This window comes from Mustela lutreola, chromosome 4 (genome assembly GCF_030435805.1).
Source record: "Mustela lutreola isolate mMusLut2 chromosome 4, mMusLut2.pri, whole genome shotgun sequence".
NCBI classification, from domain to species: Eukaryota; Metazoa; Chordata; class Mammalia; order Carnivora; family Mustelidae; genus Mustela; species Mustela lutreola.
Genome location: NC_081293.1, coordinates 126,713,404 through 126,731,485, shown reverse-complemented (window position 1 = coordinate 126,731,485; position 18,082 = coordinate 126,713,404). Strand labels below are relative to the sequence as shown.

The following is an 18,082-nucleotide window of genomic DNA, read 5'->3' as shown; positions in this document are numbered from 1 at the left end:
CGGGGAGCCTGTTTCTCCCTCTCCCTCTGCTGCTCCCCCTGCTTGTGCTCTCTCACTCTCTCTGACAAATAAATAAATAAAATCTATTAATAAATCAATCTTTAAAAAGGATAAAAATTAAAATTAAGAGAAATTTTTAAAAGTACATAAAATCAGTAACATAAATGGTCACAGAACTTTTTTTCATCTTTGAGCAGAAAATTGAAACAAATGCAAACCATGAATATTTGCTGAGCATCGAGTATGCATAGATAGCACTAAACAATGAAGGAAAAACAGAGAATTTGAATGGCAAAGTTAAAGCCCAACCTCACAAAGTCTCTCTCAAAGGGATACCTTCTATTAACACACCCAACTGCCAGTTGCTCCAATTCCCCTTGCACCAACACACACATACGTAGTTTTATGTATAATTTTATGACATGCCTCTGAGGCAAGTTTTACTTTTACTAACCTGTAAAGTGCCTCATCATTTCTTAATACCGAGTTTGCATCCTGGCAATACAGTGCTGGATCACTGGAGAAGAGTGTGAGAAGGGACGTGCTCAGCTAGTGCAGAGGGTGGGCTGAGCACACAACTCATAGTCTAAATCCAGGAAATGACGAGTAATGAGAACAAAAAGAATAATTCTAGGAAGGCAATTAGTCCCGCAGTAAAACACCGAAGGGACACCTCACTCCACATTCAAAGAAGAGAAGGAATGAGGGACAACTGAAAGGGAATAAAAGAAACAGAAAATAGAAAAACCCCACCAAAAAAACAAACAAACAAACAAGAAAAACAGGTTTCAAAGTAAGTAGTGAAATGGGAAAGCCTGTTGAACTATAAAACATTTTCCAAATGGTGAAATAATTAAGTCCAGCAATGTGCACCAGGGATGATTTCCAACACTGAATGTAAATAACCTTTCAGAGACTTGTTTTTTCTTTAGCTGCTAAGAGAGAAAGAGGAACTTGACAGAAATAGAGTGGGGGAAAAAATTACAAAATAAACCAAGGGTCATAGGGAAAGTGAACAGAGCAAGACCATGCACATGGGAAAAAACAAATGGAAAGAGGTAACAAGAAAGGGATAGAACCTGTACTGAGAGATGAAGAGAAAAGAAAAGAACTGACCACGGAAAACCCAACCTCACAACAGGGGTCTGGGGACACGAGAATGGGAAAGGGCTCTATGAAAGTCATGGCATCAGTGACTTCATCAGGTCAACATTTGTTTGTTGTGCACTTGCTAGGTAGAAAGCTGTGGATCAGTGCTGGGAAGAAATGAAAATGAAGATAAGGATGCGCACCTTCACTCTTTGTTTTTCCATACGATTACATTAAAATAATTTTTACCCCATCACCCTAGGAAAACTGCAAACTTCATGATTTCATAACCAGAACATTCAGGAAATGTCCTAAACAACTCATTAATCAATAACCTCAAAGAGATTTCACATGAAATGGTTAAGCTATAAATTGAAAGCATCCTCCCTTCATTAATCATGAGACCCTTGTCTAGGCAAGATCATTAAGAACCATACGAACATTGCAATGCCATAAAGTGGGAGAACAGTTTTGTGGTCCTGAATAAATTCACCACTTCAGGGATGTATGAGTTTCTATCAAAGTCAATAAAAATCCTCCTAAGAAATGATGACTTAATTATTTAACATTAAGGTAAATTTGTAAATGCATCTGTAAAAAGCAAATTCCCATTCTTCTTATTAAATATTTACCTAAGGTTTTCTTGGAAAGCACATGAAAGCACTGCTAACTACTATAACCCTAAATTCACCATGAAAATAACCCACTATTGATGGTAAACAGAGACTGATACCATCACCAGCATGACCCCACATGACTGACCGCAAGACCTGACCTTTACTGCGTGGATCCATCACATTTTCCTTAAGTTCTTTCCAGCTTATCTTGTAACTTAGGCGAAAGACCCAATGGGCAAAGCATCCCATGATGGAAACTGAAACTACTCTCTCAAGCGGTTTCATTTGCTCTAAGAGCCTGAAACCGCCCAGACCATCCAGATCAGTTTGAGCTCAACCACTGGCTCACATCTGTGCACATGGACCATGGAGTGACAGTTACCTCTACCTCATTATAATGCTAAAATCTCTGCCCCCAAAGGAGCACAACCTTACATAACACACAACACATGTACAGGCATGTTTCCTTAAGGTGCATGCATGACCTTATGCCTGGCTCCACAAATGAGGACAAAACTCCCCTTTCTGTATATTTATCCTAACCCTAAACAAAAGGAATGCCCCTTGCTCAGAGGGTTACGGCTTTGGAAGTTATTACCTGTGACCTCCTTATTTGCTGCAAGTAAACTTTCCTTTGCGTAACAACTCCAGCTAGTATAGCTCCTATCTGTAACTCACCAAGGGGTGAACCCATGTTAGTTCGATTACAATACCAAAATTATCCTCTAAATTAAACACATTTTCCAAATCCCTACTTAAAAGGACTCTTCTACCATTAACATACCTTTATTTAATGCATAACTGCTGCTCATTTTGTACACACTAAATGTGATTTTTCAGAACATGAAAAGCCATCAGTCTTTAGGTAAGCCTCATCTCCTGAACTGGGAAAGGCAGCATCTACAGTCAGGACTACATAAAGAGTGGGCCCTGTGAAGTCCTCTCCCTCTAGCCTGCAGACATTTAAAAATGACCAACAAAGAGGAAGATGGAGGAAGAGGAGGAAGAAGAAGGAAGGAAAAATAAGAAATAAAGAAGAATAATAACAGGAGGAAGAAAAGGAAGAAGAGGAGGAGTGTGGGGAGAAGAAGAGAAATGATTCTTCCGTCTGAAACAAACACTTAAAACTCTGGGAGGATGGAGCACATGTGCCATCATCAGAGCATGTCAGGCTAAAAAACACCGGGGTTCCTTAAAAACACAAGATCTATTTCTCGGTTGTTTGTTTCAAAAAATACAAGATCTAAACCAAGAGTGGAACCAATCACTAGAATCTGGATGTCTGAGATTAAAAACTTAGACTACACCTCGGACAGTCTCAGGTAGTTGGGTTGAGTGGGGAGGACATTGGACCTGGCACAGGGCACCCAGTATCTTCTCCCTATAACTACTTTGGGATTTCCCTGAGCCTTACCTTCCACCACACTTTTACCCTCGCTCCTGCCCTGCTCTGATGACCCTAAATCACTCTTCAGCCAACTGCTCCTCCAGCCAACTTGAGACTAATATGACCATGAGCCACCTTGACAGCTCATTCTGCCCACGAGGACCCACAATGGGTTCTGGCCAGACCCCAACAGTATGTTTTAAAGGCATTAAAAAGCCACTGGTGAATTCACAAAAACCTACAGAACCCCGCGCTGTGAAGTGCTGGCTGCATCTGCGGCATCTTGCTATCTGGTTCAAAGAAAGAGAAACCATTTAAGGAAAATCCCGAGCTGCGACAAGGAGTACCTAATCACATTACCAGCCTGTCCAGCCTCCTGACCTCACTGGTGGGAAATGAAGGCACTCTCTCCCAACCCAACCTATGCAAAAGGCAACCTGAAAACAAATAAAAATAAGGACAGCAATTGACCAACTAGAGGTAAAGGCTACAGACACGAGTCAGTGCCAAGTGGAATAAGTGGTCTAAGAAAACTGTCAACCAGGAGTTCTCCTGCCTCGGGAAGAAAATTTTAGAGCCACTTGCAAGATGTGAGCTCTTGAGGCCCATCTTCAGGAAAGCCTCATTGATTTCTCATCTTCAAATGGTTATCTAATGTTCTTTAGTTACGGGGGAAAAAAGTCAGCAAAAGGGCAACTATTGCTCAGTGCTAAAATCCCCTGGTACGAAACTGATTTTTAAAAAGCAGAAATATGTTGATTTATCCTTGCTGATACATGCATATGATTTTGAAAATTCTCTTCAATATAAACAAACAGATTGTCGAGGGTGGGGGTCAGGGGGTGGATTAAATTGTTTATTCCTTCCCTTCCCAGTTATAATTGCTGATATTTCTGGGTCGTGGTATGACATTTTTTTTATTTTCAAAATCAAATTACATATAATAGTCTGTTCTAGGAAAAACAAAAGAGATTTTGATCTTAAAAGCAAATCAAATGATGAAATCAGAAACAAAGGACTACTAGAAGTCTAAAATCATTTTTTCATATATGGAAGTATTTATATTTTTAAAAATATAGCACATTGAAAAAAAAGTAGAAAATAAAAATACAGCACACTGAACTTTTTTATATGTAAAATAATTATAATTATCAAAAGGGGCTATAAACTCAATATTTGAAGACTAAAATTTATTCATGTATTCATTCTTTTAACCCAGTTCCAAAGAGGACTTCAGGATGTTCATATGGACGCCTTCAAGATAAAATACAAATTTTAAGCAGATGAGGAAACTGGGAAGAAAGGAAAATTTATCACTTCAAGAACTATTTATTAAGTACCTACTCTGTGCCAGGCACTGTGCTACACGATAGAGATGTGCAGTGAACAACAGACAAGAACACTCTTCTCCTATACTGTTCTCATAGTTTAATATTCTAGTGATGGCAATTGGAAGAAAGACAGTAAGTCAATCATTAAAAAGAATGTCATCAAGGGGCGCCTAGGTGGCTCAGTCAGTTAAGCAACTGTCCAACTCAACTTAGGTTCAGGACATGATCTCATGGTCGTGAGATCAGCCAGCATGGAGTTTGAGCTCAGTGCAAAGTCGGTTTCAGATTCTTTCTCTCTCCCGCTCACGCTCACTCACATCACCCCCCAGATAAATAAATTAAGAAGAAAAAAAAGGATGGTAAATGCTAAGAAGACAAAAGCAAAATATGCTCTGATGGGGGGGCGGGGAATGGGAATACCTCAGAAAAGTGGACAGAGGAAATCTGAGATTACTTTTTCTGTGCCTGAGTATTTATTTTAATATGAGTATAGCATGCATAATGAAAATGCATACAGATATGACTTTTTATATTGATCAACTGTCAAAAGAGAGATTTCAGATGACTCGAGCTGAAATTGGGATGATGAGGAGTAAACTGATGAAGTAGGATGAAGCTACTAGGAAAACACATGTTGTAACTTTGGCTTTGGAGGAGGGCAAAATCTGCTCTAAATTTCTGGCATCCAACTCAAGGAAGGAAACAATTACATGACAAATCTCTCCTCTTGGTCCTGATAAGGCACTATCCATAATGTTCCCCAGGACTTCAATTAATACTGGAACTGGTTTCTCAGGAATATTTTTTTTTTTAAGACTTATTTATTTACTTGACAGAGCGAGACACAGCGAGAGAGGGAACACAAGCAGGGGGAGTGGGAGAGGGAGAAGCAGGCTTCCCTCTGAGTAGGGAGCCCGATGTGGGGCTCAATCCGAGGACCCTGGAATCACAACCGAAGGCAGACACTTAACCGACTGAGCCACGGAGGCACCCCTCTCGGGAATATTTCTTATAATCTCCTTCAAAATATCCTTTAGAAAAAGTCTAGTGAATTACTGAAGAGGTCAGGGATGCAAATGAGAAAGGTGATACCAATTCAGATACGAAACTCTTGTGATTAACTTAAATCCAAAAAGATTTAAGACATATAAAAAAAAAATCTCTTAAATATTAAGGATACACAGAACTCCTCAACCCCGCATACAAATTGGAAATCCACTGGGGAGATTTTTTAAGAATACCCCCACCCCAGAATCTCAGTAAGTAAGGCCAGCATTCTATGGAGGAATAGATGATAATTCCCCATAAATTGTTTCTCTCTTTTCCTCCCTATAAATAGTTTCTTATAAGTGAGTTTCTGGCAGATAAAACTCCAACAAGTACTCAGAGTACAGACATTCTCTGCCGTGATTTAGATGTAGATTCAAATATTCCTATGTAGTTAAAAGAATATCTGAGGCAGAAATAGAAATCATAACCATTTCTAGAAATGAAGACACAAAACAAGTGCTAAAAGATGACATCAATTCCCTCCTGAATGAAGTTAGCAATGGAGGAGACCTGAGCGGGATCAAGAGTTTCTCAAAGAAATGTTAGGTTATTCCAACACAGAGATGAATGTCAAGTAAGTAGCATTTATTACAAAAGGATTATTTTATGTGTATCTCTAACATTCTCTTTGAGAATTCTTTTCCCAACTCTACTGCTTACTGGTTGTTATGACCTTGGGCAGGTTCATTAGCTTCCTTTAGCCTCAGTAGCCTCAATTATAAAATGGATATAATATCTACCTCAAAATAAGAGATTATGGGACACCAGGGTGGCTCAGTCAGTTAAGGGTCTGCCTTTGGCTCAGGTCATGATCCCAGGGTCCTGCGATAGGTCCCACATCGGGCTCCTTACTTAGCAGGGTGCCTGCTTCTGCCTCTGCCAGCTGTTCTCCCTGCTTGTGCTCGATCTCTTGATCTCTCTCTCTCTCTGACAAATAAAATCTTTTTAAAAAATGAGAGAATGAGGGATTATGCCTGTAAATCACTCAGTACAGTGCCAGGTACATGGTAACTAACAAAATTATTCAAGTCTTTCCCTCAATATTTACTTTCTAGGGCTTTTATGACCAAAGTAAACGTCCAACTAGATGTTCACAGAAGCTATTATTTTGGTTATTACTAACTATGTATCTCTTTCAACCAAAGGCTTTGACATTTGGGACCCCAGAGCTACTTGCTCTAGGGAGCCACAAAAGATATTCTGTATCTTTTCTTCTGAAGAAAGGAGTATAGATCCCCTTTGAGCATTGAATGTTTCTGGTTCATGAAACTCTAACCACAAAGGAGTATACATAATTTTGGTACTGACTACTGAATATTAACATTTTCAATTCACAAAGAAAGACTTACCATAATTATAAACATTCAAAACCCAGGCCCTTCAAGGGGTGTTTTTCACCTTTTAAATGTTAAATCTCTTTATGTAGTTCATTCTCATTCTCAAGATAGTAGATATGATGCATTCCTCCTCCTCCATTCTGCAAGCTTGAAGAAATTTATAGTTCTAATGGGACAAATGGAAGAAATCTTTGACCTCACTGCCACTGAACGACATCTAAAGAAATGTTCCTTGCCTCCTACCATTGTGCCAGTTAAGCACAGAGGTTAAGCCCAGGCAGTGGAGTTAAACTGCCAGGGTTCAAATCCCTTCTCAGCTACCTACCAGCTTTGTGGTTTTAAAGCTGGTATTTCTCCTGTCATAGGATTTTTGTAGGTGTACCAAGTACCAAGAAAACTGCTGGGCACATAAAATGTAACCACGTAAGTTACTGTATATTAAGTATTTTCGTGTATATTATAACATACATGATAACACCACTCTAAGCACTTCTCTCTTTCCTATTTTCTCTTTCCGTCCTCCCTCTCACCAAACTCCTTATGCCCCTTCCTCTTCTGCTCTCCCTCCTTCCTTTAATTAACATTCTTGTTCCCTTTGGGGCTTATTCTTGAAATTTAATGATAAATGTGGCCTTATCTTAGTCCCACTGGAACAACTGAATACTAGTGACCTTATAGATTCCTGCTCTCAATGAGACATGACAAGAAAGCAGGCATCCTTCCATGCATTTTTAGGAAGGGCCCTGTCATTAAAAATGATGGAACACTTGGCATTCTTGAAATCTGAGAAAGCAAATAAACCTAAAAACAATTTTTATCAACCCATAAGCTCTTAGAGTTATTCACAGTTTTCTAGGTGTAGCTGTAAAGAAACGATGAAAGATGGGTTCTTTTCCTATATAGTGAGATCAGAATCCATCTTTTTAAGCAGAACTCCAGAGATGCCCAAAAAATACAAACTGGGATCTCACAGAGTAAAACCAGGACTTAAAGAAAACTTCCACAATCCTGAATATCATTTTTTAAAACTGTTTAATTGTAAGAGAAGCGTGTTGATAGAATAAAAACATGCTGGAAAATGTCTCCTTCCCATTTATAGCACAAGAACAAAGTTTGGATGGGTGGCAAAACTTTATCAATACTGAGTTACTTAGGTTTAACAAAAGCACATCAAGAAAAAAAAATTGTTTGTGCTATCCTTGCAAAATACTTCCAAAGCTGTAATTCCTAGGAGCTCTTTTCCACCAGAGAAGCAAAGCAGCACTGCAGACAATTTACCGTGAAGCTGACTCAGTGCTCCCAAGTGAAACAGCACAATTTTAAGTACAGCTCATCCAGGCTTAGACCTATGCATAAATATATTCACAAAAATGGAGCGTACTACCACTTGCCATCTTGCTACCAGCCTGTATTACTGATTATCAAAACTATGATAAATACAGAACTATGATTTTTGGTACCTGACTACTTGAGAAGCTAAAACACGATCCAGGGAAAAAGAGGAAAAACAGTAGCCCACCTATTCCCTGACAGCAAAGACTTCTGACAAAAAGAAATTCCGCTCTTTGCAGAGAAATATAATCAATGGGGGAAAACAAGTAATTGAAAATCTATGAGGTGAACACACAACAAAATAAATCACCAAATAACCTGTCTTTGATGCTACAGTAAATCTGTCGTTTTGGCTAACCAAAAAAAAAAAAAAGAAAAAGAAAAGAAAGAAAGAAAGAAAAAGGAGTCACAAAGGTGCTTTTTCTTAAAAATAGCAATTAAGTGATTATCAGTAGCAAACTATCAATAAGGCTCAGGAGGTACTATCTTGCCCATTTGGATGCCCAGTTAAAAATGTTTTTTATCCATTGTTTACAAACACACAATTCCTTCCAAATAACCTCAAGTCAGAGGAAAGGCTCTGAGTAATTTAAATAATCTGTAGTTCTAAACATAATTTTATAGGACTGAAATTACTTCAGAATAGCTAGACAACCTTGAAGATAGCAAGTTACCCACAATCAATTATGATTCCTTTGACTATCATTTCTAGAACTTTATGGCAAAATAACCTTTCAGTAGGGACTGATCATCCCACTTAGGATAAAAGTAAAGTATGCACTCAAGTAACTGGTCATGTAGTAAAGAAATCTTTTATAACATGGACTATTATCAACAGAATTATTATTTCACCCCAAATTGTCAATTGTCAATTGTTGTCCCCAAACTATAAGAAAAATCTCTTCCAAAAATATGAGTATTCTTTTCCATTTAGTGATTGAAAACTGAAACAACGATATACTAAGAGTAAAATTAAGGTGTTTCATACCGTCATCGTTTTTGTGAGCTTTCTGAAACATTAAGCAATATGTTGCTGGTTTTCTTGCTCTGGGCCAATGGCTTTATCTTACCAGGTGAGAAGTAATTTCTGAATTAGGTTAGATAACCTGCAAAGTCTCTTCCATCTCTAGAACTGTTAGATTCCACTTAGTTATATAAATTTTAACAATTTGTAACTTACTTCTGGAAATGTGTTAAATTCGGGTAATTAGGGCACCATTTTGCATTAAAGTGATATCATAAAATTTCTAAATAGTACTCAAGCAGCCTGAGAGAGTAAATGTTATTTAACAAAAACTCATATAGTGCTTACAATATCCCCAGCATTGTTCCAAGTGTTTTACAAACTCTTTTATACAGTATTTTCAGTATACTTAGTAATTGAATTCTTACGAAGCTTAATGAGTATGTGAATTAGCATTCACCAATAAATTAAAGTGAACAACCACTTTCATTTGAAATTAAAATTATTCATTTCTAGCCATAAGGATGATCCTGCAATAATAAAAATCTGGCCAATTACCTCACCTTACTAAAGTCCTTCAATTGCCTTCAGGACACAGTCCAAATTCCTCCACAAATCACGAAGATACTGCCGCATCTACTCTCTGCTTTCCTGTTTTGGCTCCCGTGTACCTTAAATCCTAACTATTTGTACTTAACAAAAATGTGTCCTGATTCCCACCCGCCCTTTAAGTGCTCCCCCTTTGGTTTGATAGGCCCATCACTGACCTTCCTTCAATCTGGCCAATTCCCACTCACCCTCAAAAACACAGCTAAGATAGCACTTCCCCATGAAAGGCCTCCTGACTGCTCATCTGGCTTAAATACTGAGTTTTCTCTGCTTCTACCGCTTTCTGTGTTAATCTCCAGGAAATCACACAGAAGGGCAGAGTATAACTGCTTATCCATTCATGCATCTTCCCACTTGCCTGTAAATTCCTTAAAAGCTTAAACTGTGTCTTTTATCTTTAAATCCCCAGAGCCTTGTACAAAAACTGGTACACAGTATGAGCCCAAGCAAATAAATGCCTTTTTAAATACATAAATCAACAAATGAATATATAAGCTTTGTGAGATGATAGAGAGGCATGCCAATTTTATATCTGAAGAAGAAAGAAAATTGGTTAAAAAAAAGGGGGGGGGGCGGCGCCTGGGCCCAGTGGGTTAAGGCCTCTGCCTTCCGCTCAGGTCAAGATCCCAGGGTTCTGGGATTGAGCCCCGCATCGGGCTCTCTGCTCAGGAGCCTGCTTCCCCCTTTCTCTGTCTCTGCCTGCCTCTTTGCTCACTTGTGATCTGTCAAATAAATAAATTTTTTTAAAAAGTCCATGGATAGCTAAAATGCTATAATTTTTATCTATTTAATTACCAAAGAAATAATAAGGCCATAAACTTGAGTTTTTAGGTCCAATTCCAGCTCTCAATGAAACCAAAAACACAAAAATGCAGAACTCCTTAGTTTTCTAATTGCAGGAAAATTTGGCATATGGCAACTAAGTCTTTACAACTGTAACTGCCAGATTCAAAACCTAGTAGTCAGCGATTTCTAACTGTAGTTTAAAGATCATGGTAAACTGCAAAAGCCTCCCAGGTGATCCGGACATCCAACCATATGTACTGTGTGTATCTTACTATGCGTCAGGCACTGAGATAACTGCTGGTAGTAATTTCTTTGAAGAAGAGCACCTGAGTGGCTCAGTCATTTAAGCATCAGTCTCTCTTTTTTTTTTACTGACATGTTAGTCTTTTATAACATTTCCATATTTTCATACACATATATGTATTTTTTTACTAAAGCAAGATCACAATGTTGTAAATAGTTTTTCTTTTCATCTTTTCATCTCTTTGCCTGTAAGTTTCCATAGCATCTAATACCTCAATCATACTAAAATTACCCTAATTGTCACACAACTATTTCCCCAAAGCTGGTTTGTCCAAATCAGGGTTTAGGTCCAGAACCTGCGTTTTATCCAGTTTGTATATCCGTTAGGTGTTTTAAATCTAAAACAGTCCTTTTCTTCATCGGTTAGTTTTCCTGCTCAATGTCCGTCTGATCACTTCCTCATGCTGTCACTTAGCCTGCTCCTCTGTCCCCTGTATTTCTTAGAAATCAGAAGGTACATCTAAGAGCTTGATCAGTTTATATTAATAGATTTGTCTAGAATACATTGTGGATACCATTATCTGCTTCACATGGCATTTTTTCAGGATATACGTGCATGTGGTTTTACCATCAATGAAACTCACACTGTCCTCTCTGGGTTGTGTAATGGCCACCCAAGTGGCCGCAAGACAGTGATAGGATTCCCCCTGCAGGCAGGAAGTATTTGGTAAGGAACACACCACACAGATGAATGGTTTCCCCTTGGCGATTCACTGCATGGCCAGTTGCATTAGACAGTCCTTGTCTGAATTAACATTTGCTGGAAATCGCAGAATGATGATTTTTCTAATGTTATCATTTCTCCTACATTTATCAGCTGCCACTCCTTAGTGAAGAAGGGCTTTCCCTAATCACCTAGATCCATCTGGTTACTCTGAGAAGCATCTGGACAAGCATTTAACTCTTGACCTTTCAGCTCAGGTCATGATCTCAGAGTTGTGAGATCTAGCCTGCATAGGGCTCTGTGCTGGGGCCTGGAGTCTGCTTAAGATTCTCTCTCTCTTCGTGTGCCCCTCTTATACATGCGAGCACACGCTCTCTAAAAAAAATTTTTTTTAAAGATATTTAAAATAATTATTTTGATGGTAAGATGGTATTTCACTTTGAATCCTGATGTGAATAAATAATTTACTCACGCTGTTCAACCTAAATCCAACCAGTTCATCCATACCTCACCAAAAGCCAGTCATTCTTCTCAACTGTTTATTATTGTAAGAAGGAGAAACTGCATAGGTCCAAGGTATCTTGTGCCCCAAGTTGAAAGGCCTATGATCCAAAAACTGCTGAAATTGTGCTCCATACATGGAGAGAAAAGAAGGAAGACTGGCCTGTTTTCCAAAAGTGGTGATCCTTCACCAACACAGTGGAGAGCAGAGGATACCTGAAGACACTACCGGAACAAGACAGAGACTTGGAGTTTCAATTCTGCAGTTTTCTTTTTCTGCATTCCTACTTCCTTCTGTAGCCCTTCCTCTCTGAGAAAGTCTTTGTGATTTGTTGTAAAGCACAGGCTCTATCAACAAAAATTCAGACTGTAAACTACAGGATGAAAGACCTCCTGTTTTCAATGAATAAATTGCAAAGAAAAAAATCAAGGAAATGGAGAGGGGGATACTATGCATTATAGAGACTCAAAATATTAAACTAACTGCAATCTATAGACACTATTTGGGTCCTGGATCAAATACACAAACTTAAATATATATGTGTTATACTTATATATATTTATTAAATATCCTTACATATATCTAACATATGTATATATTTATGTTTATATATTTGGCATAATATCATCGTTACCTTTTGAAAGAATCCTTTTAGAAGTGCTGAGTGAATTTTTTATGAATAAAATTCTATGATTTGCTTCAAAATAATATGAGAAGAAAATAGGAGACAGATGAAACAAAATTGGCTATGAGTTGCTAATTGTTAAAGCTGAGGTTTATTATAATATTCTATTTTGTGTGTGTTTGAAATTTTTCATAATCAAAAAGTAAATTTGTGGGACTATTTCTCCACAGCAATGATTCTCATTTACTAAAAAATAAGATAGTATCCCCTGCTTCTTCAGTTTTACTATGAAAACAAGTCAAAATGAAAAAGGAAAATAAGTATTTTTCAAACATTAACGGAATCCTTCATTAAAGCTTGACGCATTAAATTATCTACTATAATCAAACTTTGATGGATACTACTGTAGCCCTTTAAAGTAATTTCTTACATGAAAATTTCAATGGAACTAAGTCTTTGGCTACAAATACAGATTTAAGTGGCCTTTTCTATTTTTACATATATTACACACATAGATCAAATACTATGACTATCACAGCAACAATGTACATCTTAAGGTATTAATAAGTATATTTGCACATGTGAAAATATTCAGCCTCCCTTTAGATCAGCGTAGTTTACAACAGTTTCAACATGGACAAGTTCTACCTTAATCTGTACTTACAGATGAATGAACTGTTTGCCAGGTTAGTATATAAACACAAAAACTGTTTACAGAGCCCCAAAATAATTACCTAAATTAGCAAGTAAGTTCAAAATACTTTTCAGTCATTATCTGTGGATGTGTTATTGATCTAAATGCGGATAAAAAGTAAACTTAGATTAAAAAAATAGTTTAGAAATGCCCAATAAACAACATGGCTCAAATTACACCAAAGGACTGCTACCAATGAAAAAATGGGGGAGGAGACGCCTTTTCTGAAAAGTGGAGGTGAACGGGTACATCTCTGGTGTCCACAAACTGAGTGAGCTGAGAACACTGCAGTTTAGCTTATTTTTACAGTTTGAGTTTAGTTAGGGATGTCTAGGCTTGTTTTTTCGTTTTTTTTTTTTTTTTCAATAGTACCAACCTTGGTTTAAATCACATATAAAGTCTTTTTGAGGATTTAAGCAAGCACCACAATAATGATGATGTAAATCCTGCCAACATTAAATCCCTTCTTGCTTACTACGCTTTTGCCTGACAAGAGGTGAGAGGGTCTCGACCCCTTCGCTCAGGATGCACCACTGCCGAAGACATCCCGCACAAACTCCTCTCTAGCAAAGCTCCTGGCCTGTGGTTCTTTGGGGGATTTTGCCCTCCCCCCTGCCCCCCGCCTTCCCCGCTCCCTCCTTTTTTGCACAGAGAGCGCCATGCATGACTCGCATTAGGACTGCGCTCATTTCACCAAAGACACCGCATCTCCAGGGCGACGGAGAGCAAACGTGTGGTAGGGTGGGCCAGGCCGCGCCCAGGCCCACCCGCCGGACCGCGCCTCTCACCTGCCCCGCGCCGTGGTGGCCCCGCACTCGCGTGTCGAGCGCGTCGTGTCCAGTTTCGTCTTCGCCGCCCGAGCGGTAGAGGAGCCGGAGTGGCACGATGCTCTGGCGCTCCAGGAAGCGGTTTTCGTTCCTCCTCTCCAGCTCCGTCAACAAGGCGTCTCCTCCAAGCAGGAAAAGGGTAAGGAGGGAGTGGGGAGAGAAGGAGAAAATAATGACCCTGAGCCGTACTCGTGCCTTCTGCGGCCCCACGTCTCCTCTATGGAAATCCCGCCGCCCCCTCCCTCCCGGTCCCTATCTGAGAAGGACGCAGCCGGGGAGCCCTGGACCAGCGCATCTGAGATCATCCAGGATCGGGGCCCAGAAGCACAGCACCCCTTTCCCATCCTCCGCATTCCTCCTCTTCAGAAGACGAAAAGCAGGCATTTGACCGAAGGTTTCTAACGCATCCGCGCGCCCCCACACATGTATTTTTGCTTCACTTCTCACCACCCTTCTAAATTAAAAAAATAAAAAATAAATCTCCCCGCGCACTCGGGAAACGGGAATGCCCGTTTCCAGGGCGCTTGAGGGCTGCAAAGACGCCCGGAAAATGGTACGTCCCGAAGCCACAGAGGGTGGCGAACTTACCTGCCCGTCCGCAGCGCGCCGGGGGGCAGGTCCCCAGGGCGCAGAGCAGCAAGAAGGGCACGGACGCAGCCGCCGCCGCCTGCATGGTGCTGCCGTCAGCCCGCCTCGTTCGAGACGCTCAGCTCCTCATGCCCGGGCCGCCAGGTCCGCGTCCCTCGGCCCGCTCCCCACGGCTGGCCTCGGCCGCCCCCTCCCAGCCCGGGTCGCTGCTGCGGCGGCCGTGGCGCTGCAGCCTCCGCCGCGGCGCTGCCTCAGTGCTGCATTGTGCTCCGCGGGCGCTTCCGCTGGCGGGGGGAGCGAGCGAGTGCTGCATTGGGCGGTTGGCTGTAACTAAGTGGTTTCTAGCGCCTCCCACCTCATCCCAAGGCAAAGGCTCCGGCGGGCGACGAGCGCTCGGCAGGGAGCGAGCGCCTGGTGCACTCGCCCCCCGCGCGCGGGTAGGGGCGCGCGCCGGAGAGTCAGCTGGGAAATGTAGTTCTCGCTCCGCATCCCGCTCGTTTCCACGAAGGTGCGGACTGTCGCGACCTCGTGACCACGGAAGACAGAAAGGGCAGAAGAGAGGTCATCGAAGGCAGGCCCTTCTGGGCACCGAAGTATCCCGACTGCGTCTCCGCGAGAACCAGTATTCCTTCACTCCGTGGTCCATGAAGACCCGTAATGTTTTCCGCAGATATGGTAGTTACTTAAATTACTATCAGGGAATCACACCCTCAAAAGTACGTGGTAAGTTAATCATTCATCAAACATTTAGTGAGGACCTACTGTGTGCCCGGAGGTTGACTAAGTAGGGGGACACAACCGAGAATAACACGAGTGTAAGAGGCACCTGCTTGCAGATACAGTAGAGTGAACACCGTTTTTTACATTACGGTGTGAAGGTGCCCTGGTAATGCTTAGAGGAGGATCATTAACTCAGCCAGGCGAGTCAGGCGGGAACATCAAGGTCAATGCAGACACTGGAACGATGTCTTGGATTTAGCCCAAGTGTCCAGGATGTTTTGTCCTTTTTCTGATCTCTGCCTGTCTCAAACCTGTTTGTGAAAACCAGACTTGAGGAACTCTACCTTCTCAAGTGGCTAATTCCATTTTCCTCTAATTCCAAATGTTAGAAACTCTTGAGGATAAGATAGTAATACAAGAATTATTAGTTATCACCCTAATTAGCTCTTATGTAGTATGATACAGTTTTTCTGGGGTCACATATAACGCCCTTTGAACCTTGGATCAGCAATTTGATAAGTATTATTATTCCCATTTCAGAAAGGAGGAAATTCAGGCTTAGAGCTGCACCTTACAAATTCTGTAACCACTAGCTACATGTATCTATTTCAATTTAATTAAAAGTAAATAAAATTTAAAATTCAGTTCCTCGGTCACACTAGACACATTTCTGTACTGCCTATGACTAGCAGCTACTGTATTGTATAGCAAAGATAGAGAACATTTCCATCATTGCAGACAGTTCTATTGGACACAAGAAGCTTAGAGAATTTAAAAGACTTTTCCTAAGGTTCCATGACTATAGAGTAGACTGGATATCCTGTCTTCAGATCTGAGTCTTTTTTCCACACTTCCCTGGTGGAACCTGTGTTTTTATAACCTCCATCCTGATTCTGGTCCTGTAAAGCATGAAGAAGAATCTTACACATGATGCTTGCTCTGCGGAGATGGGTTTTTTCTTTCCTTCCCCAGTGGAAAAAAATTTTTACCCCTGCCTCCTGTGACATGGTTTCAGGTTTCCAACATGATGATTTGAAAATACACTACAGTATGTCAGTGTCCCAGATAAGTGTGGTATTCAGTATTAAATACAACTTAGACATGGTTTTACAAGCAAACAGTAGAGAGGGACTCTTTTTTTCCCTTGAGAGAACATTCTATCGTATTTAAGTAACCGTAGCTCATTGACCTTTATTACCATTTCAAAAAAATTTTCCCAGATTTTCAAATAAATAAGACACTTAAGAATTTTATATATGACATGAATTATAGCTTGAATAGGGGCTAAAAGATTTCAATGGTACACTTTACACCTTGATGCAAGAGATTTCACAGTAGGTACAGTAAAAAGAAAAGTAAAACCCAAGGGCATGGAGGTACCTGGGAGGCCCAATTGGTTAAGTGGTGGACTCTTGGTTTCAGATCCGCTCATGATCTCAGGCTTGTGAGGTCCCTAAATAGTTACTCTTGGTATTTCTGATGGTTTTGTATATTTTATTAGAAAGGACTACATAATGGCCACACAGACACTTTAGTTCTACAGTATACAAATACAAATAAGTTGTAATACTAGGAAAACTTATTTTTTTTTAAGATTTTATTTATTTATTTGACAGACAGAGATCACAAATAGGCAGAGAGGCAGGCAGAGAGAGGAGGAAGCAGGCTCCCCGCCAAGCAGAGAGCCCAATACAGGGCTCGCTCCTAGGACCCTGGGACCATGACCCGAGCCGAAGGCAGAGGCCTTAACCCACTGAGCCACCAGGCGCCCCAGGAAAACTTATTATTTTTTTTTTAAGATTTTATTTATTTATTTGACAGAGAACACAAGTAGGCAGAGAGGCAGGCAGAGAGAGAGAGAGAGAGAAGCAGGCTCTGCACTGAGCAGAGAGCCTGATGCAGGGCTCAATCCCGGGACCCTGGGATCATGACCTGGGCTGAAGGCTTTAACCCGCTGAGCGACCCAGGCACCCCGGAAAACTTATTGTTAATGTGAGAGTGAGCATATCCAATCTCTGCTTTACAGTATTAAAGCTTTATTCACAGAGCTAAGAAAATTGTGCTCTTTGGATAATTTTCTATTGAGTCCCTCTATTTTCTAACTGGATTCTTTATTTTGCTATTGATTTGTATGAGTTAGTTACATATTTTGGATATTAACCCCTTTTCATAAATAAGATTTGCAAATATTTCCTCCCATTCAGTAGGTTGTCTTTTTATTTTGTTGATAAGTTTCCTTTGCTGTGCGGAAGCTTTTTAGTTCAATATAGCCCCACTGGTTTATTTTCATTTTTGTTGCCTTTGTTTTTAGCGTCAAAGCAAAAAAGTGATTTCCAAGACTAATGCCAAGGAGTTGATGTCAAGAGTTGTGGAGCTGGTTAATAACACGTGTCATTAAAATAAATCAGTCTCAGGAGGCTGTGGGAAGTTGCTCCAATCAAGAATCACGATCTATTTCCAGAGCTGAGTCAGTTTTTCAACCCAGAAACCATCAAGTGAAAGAAAGGTCATGTCCCCAGGAGAAGGACCCTGCATCACATGTTAAGTACCTATGGTTAACTATTCCTTAGCTCTTTCCCAAAGGGACTTACCTCCCTTTACCTGGGTCACTGCATTGGAGAAAGGGTTAAGAATATCCGAACAACTGTTGGATGCAG

General features: G+C 40.4%; 2 protein-coding genes across 17 annotated transcripts in view; one reads left to right on the top strand and one right to left on the bottom strand.

Moving 5' to 3' along the window:
* ADAM22 (ADAM metallopeptidase domain 22) overlaps positions 1-15,036 on the bottom strand; it is a 221,715-nt gene extending 206,679 nt beyond the window's left edge. For 10 of the 16 annotated variants that reach the window (XM_059171028.1, XM_059171030.1, XM_059171033.1 and 7 more), the window contains exons 1-2: positions 14,706-15,036; positions 14,079-14,239 (exon numbers count right to left, since the gene is read on the bottom strand). In XM_059171028.1, the coding sequence (XP_059027011.1) occupies positions 14,079-14,239; positions 14,706-14,790 (246 nt within the window). In that variant the 5' untranslated portion in view covers positions 14,791-15,036. The remainder of the gene's footprint in view (positions 1-14,078; positions 14,240-14,705) is intronic. The other 6 variants (XM_059171029.1, XM_059171031.1, XM_059171040.1 and 3 more) reach the window with 1 other exon arrangement.
* On the top strand, positions 14,789-17,816 carry LOC131830176 (uncharacterized). Its single transcript, XM_059172533.1, has 2 exons — positions 14,789-15,428; positions 17,737-17,816. Exons 1-2 carry the CDS (start codon positions 14,789-14,791, stop codon positions 17,766-17,768), a joined length of 672 nt encoding a protein of 223 aa, XP_059028516.1. The 3' UTR covers positions 17,769-17,816.
* The last annotated feature ends 266 nt before the right edge of the window (positions 17,817-18,082 follow it).